The 4,337-nt window shown below is 45.6% G+C and overlaps 1 protein-coding gene across 1 annotated transcript; it reads left to right on the top strand.

Moving 5' to 3' along the window:
- Positions 1–280: 280 nt before the first annotated feature.
- Positions 281–1,864, top strand: LOC102245573 (lysophosphatidylcholine acyltransferase 2B-like). Its single transcript, XM_014550010.1, has one exon. The coding sequence runs from the start codon at positions 350–352 to the stop codon at positions 1,862–1,864; it is 1,515 nt and encodes a 504-aa protein (XP_014405496.1). The 5' UTR covers positions 281–349.
- Positions 1,865–4,337: the final 2,473 nt, after the last annotated feature.

Here is a 4,337-nt window from a genome sequence, read left to right on the forward strand (position 1 = left end):
ATATATATATATATGAAGACGTTTACAAAAAGCAAAGAATATTGTCCCACTGATGATTCTAATCCTCCCACTACATCATTTACCATTTAAAATTTTTCGGATTTCAAAGGTAATACATCATATCCTATTAACACACAATTGCCTCTAAGTTCTAATGCTGCGTGAGCAGAAAGAGCAGGAGAGGGAAGGCGTGCGCTCTGGGGGCCGACCCAGGTCCCAGCTGCCGGCCTCCTAAGGCCTCCGAAAAGTCTGCCCCATGTCTCAGCGCTCCTCCTCGGACTGGGGGGTGGACGGGGCCTCCTACGACCCCTGAAGAGTCGGCCCCAGGTCTCAGCGCTCCTCCTCGGAAATGGAGGCGGACAGGTGGGAGTCCGTTCGCCGTCTCTTGAGGAGCAAGTCCTTGTACCCGCCCGCGGTGGCCAACCCCTTCGTGCAGCGCACGCACATCAGCGCGTGGCGCTGGGCCTCCATCCTCCTCCTGGGGACCCTGCTGGTGGCGGTGCGGGTGTCCTGCCTGGCCATCCTCTTCGTCTTCCTCTGGCCCGTGACCATGCTGTGCACCATAGGCCGCTCTGCTCGCCAAGGCAAGCCCGCCAAGAGTTGGAGAAGAAAACTGGTGCAACTACCCCTCAGGTTCTTGTTTCAGACGTGTTTCCTTGCCTCCGGCTTCCTGGTGAAAGTGAAAGGGAAAAAGGCAACCCGAAACGAGGCCCCCCTCTTGGTGACCGCACCGCACTCCACTTTCTTCGATGCCATCGCCTGTGTGGTGGCGGGGTTGCCCTCCGTGGTCTCTGCGAGTGAAAACGCACGGATCCCAGTGGCTGGGAAATTCCTGTTGTCAACGCAGCCGGTGCTTGTGGCTCGAGAGGACCCCAACTCCAGGAAGACTACCCGGGATGAAATCCAGAAGCGAGTGACCTCCAAAGGGGCGTGGCCACAGATCATGATTTTCCCAGAGGGAGTGTGTACCAATCGCACGTGTCTGATCACTTTTAGGCTAGGGGCCTTCTCCCCAGGGGTGCCTGTGCAGCCAGTGCTGCTCAGGTACCCGAACAGCCTGGACACGGTGACCTGGACCTGGCAGGGCTTGACAGCCTTCCAGGTGTGTATGCTGACCCTGAGCCAGCTCTTCACCAGGGTAGAAGTGGAGTTTATGCCTGTGTACGTCCCGAGTGACCAGGAAAAAAAAGACCCCATCCTTTTTGCCAATGCAGTGCGGGTCAACATGGCCAATGCTCTGGGGGTGCCCGTGACAGACCACACGTACGAAGACTGCAAACTAATGATCAGCGCAGGCAACCTTCAACTACCCATGGAAGCTGGTTTGGTGGAATTTACAAAGATCAGCCGGAAGTTGAAGTTAGATTGGGATAGTATTCATCAGCATTTGGATGAATATGCTGCAATCGCAGTTGCCTCAAAAGGAGGGAAGATAGGAATTGAAGAATTTGCAAGTTTTTTAAAACTCCCCATTTCAGAGCCCTTCAGACAACTGTTTGCCCTCTTTGACCGGAATAACGACGGCAGCATAGACTTCAGAGAGTACGTGATAGGGCTGACTGTCCTGTGCAATCCTGCCAACACGGACGAGATTCTGCGAATGTCCTTTAAGCTTTTTGATCTTGATGAGGATGGCTTCATAACACAACCGGAGTTGGCTGCTATACTTCAGGCAGCTTTTGGGGTGCCTGACCTTGATGTTTCCAGTCTCTTTCAGGGAATAGCTAAACAGAACTCAGGACACATTTCATACAAGGACTTAATGAAATTTGCTTTGAAGCACCCAGAATATGCCATTCTATTTAATTCATATTTAGAACTCCAGGCAGCCTATATATACACATCACCACAAGAACAAGTTTAATCGCTGTATTTAAAGGTTTAAGTCAGCCCTGAAAATGGTGCGAGTACCTTCCAGGTAGACACTATGAAATAAAACTATTTCTTTGCGGAAAAACACAATCGTGTTTACTCTAAGTGGCCTAGGCACTTAATTATGATATTTAAATGTACTTAAGGCATATATATATATATATTTCAACTAGACTTTGTAGCATCTAATTTTTTTTCAATTTCTTTTTTTTTAAAGAATAAAACTTAGATTAGGTAGAATTGCCCCATACAGCAGCAGTATTAATAAATATATCATTTCCTTGGTTTAACATACTAAGAAGTATAATGATGTTGGGGTCCAACCCCAGCAGGTCCAGGGGTCCCCAAAGGTGTGGACAGAGTCGGCGAAGAAGGAATGACACGGAGACAGCCTTCAGTTGATCAGCAGCCTAGCCAGGATCTCCAGCCACGATCTCTGGCCAAGTTCTGGTTAGGATCTGATTAGGATCTGATGTTTATTGTCTTGTTACATCTGTATTTATACCAGTCGATTTTAATCCTGTCAATTTCTATTGCAAAGGTTAGGGCGTTTCTTATCTCCATTCCAGGGAGTAAAGATTATGTAGCTTAAGCGTGATTGTTTGTAGTTAAAGTGATTAACTACCCGCCTGGCACTTAGTTAAGGGGTTGTATCCCCTCCCTAACCTCAGGGAAAAATCCCCACCTGGGGAAACAACCTTTCTCGGAGAGGTGACCTTGGTTAAAACACATGGCGCTAAGGAGAGCAAACATATTAAGAACAATATGCTATATATGCCAGGTCCCTTGAAACATATGCTGTGCAAATGTTTCTTTCCTGCAGCGACTGTGTCAAGCAGCAAGGATGGACCGGCTTCCGGCAGTATAATTTTGGGGAAAAATGAAAAAGATCCTTAAATGTGTAGTTCTATTATAAAACAACTGTTCATACCTGTCTTTTGTTTGTTTTTAAAGAATTTTAAAATATATGTATACATATATATATTTTTTTATTGATTTCCGAGAGGAAGGGAGAGAGATAGAAACATCAATGATGAGAGAGCATCATTATGGGCTGCCTCCTGCACGCCCCACACTGGGGATAGAGCCCACAACCTGGGCATGTGCCCTTGACTGGCATCAAACCTGGGAACCTTCAATCCGCAGGCTGACCCTCTATCCACTGAGCCAGACTAGCTAGGGCTGTTGATACCGGTTTTTAAATATATGTTATAATTATTTTAGATATGTGAAAGATGAGAAAATGTGTACTTTAGAATCTAAGAAATACAGGGACCTGTCATGTGTAGCGATGAGAAGCAGTAACTTGTGTCTGAGGAGAAAGCTGGTGATGGAAGAGGCAGAACATTGCCCCATGAACAGACATAGAGAAGGGTCAGGAGTCATCTTGACACCCTCAGTGAAATAGGAATATTTAGGGGTGAAATAGTCAGGTTTAGGGAATTTTTAAAATTAAGGGGTCCATGGAAAAAACACAGGGCTACAGAGTTGCAAAAGGGTACATTTCCATAAGACAAGGGAGTTGGAAGCAGCAGAAGTTACATTTCCATAAGACACAGGGAAGGCAGAAGTTACATTTCCATAAGATAAGGGAACTGGGAGTAGCCAAAGGTCTATATTTAAAAAATAAAGAAGAAGGGCCTCACACATCCCATGTGAGGTTTGACCTTTGAGCTCAGGAGTTGCTATAGTGACCAAATCAAAGGGGAAAGAGTGGCCAATCAGAGGCGATATCAAGGCACAAAAACTGTAGCCTTTATAAACTGGGGGAAAAGGAACTCGGTGGGACTCTTTCCCCCTCCCTACGTGGGAGTCTGAACTTGTTCTTCAATAAATTTCTGCCTTTGCTATACCATTTTGCATCCTTGGTTTCATTCTTTGATTCCAACAGACAAAGAATCTGGGGAAGCCATCCTGCCCAGGGGAACACCGCGTGTTCCAGTCCAAAAATCCCATTCATCAGCAACTACTGCTGTCCTAAAAGCCCATCCAACCTTCAGCTCTCTGCCCCTCTCTTATGTCCAGAATAGCTAATTCTCATCGGTTCTAGATAATAGTTGTTGTTTGTTTGTTTTTTCTCATGAAAGCTATTTGGGTTGTTTTGATTCTCCACCGTTATGGATTTTTAACAGTAACTGACAGTCTAACAAATGTACACAGTGGAAACATGTTCTTAGCAATAATGACAGAATAGCCAACAGAATGTTATATGTGTGAACTGCTAACCTTTGTGTTTACTCTGAGCAAATGAAGCAGTATATGGACCTATGAAATATATGTGTTTAATATTCTGTCATGTAAGGTGGTTCAATTCTATAGTCTATTTTGTATTTTTTTCCATATGAAAAGTACCTGACAATGGCACCACTAGTTGTTCATCGGTCCATATGAGTCCACCCTCTGTCAGTCTGTGAGTTTATCATGATATACATACTAGTACATGGAATGCCCTGTTGCCCTTTCTC

Source organism: Myotis brandtii, unplaced genomic scaffold (assembly GCF_000412655.1).
Source record: "Myotis brandtii unplaced genomic scaffold, ASM41265v1 scaffold58, whole genome shotgun sequence".
NCBI classification, from domain to species: domain Eukaryota; kingdom Metazoa; phylum Chordata; class Mammalia; order Chiroptera; family Vespertilionidae; genus Myotis; species Myotis brandtii.

Excerpts from the sequence above, each read along its gene's own strand:
- LOC102245573 (XM_014550010.1), top strand. The coding sequence starts at position 350 with ATGGAGGCGGACAGGTGGGAGTCCGTTCGCCGTCTCTTGAGGAGCAAG.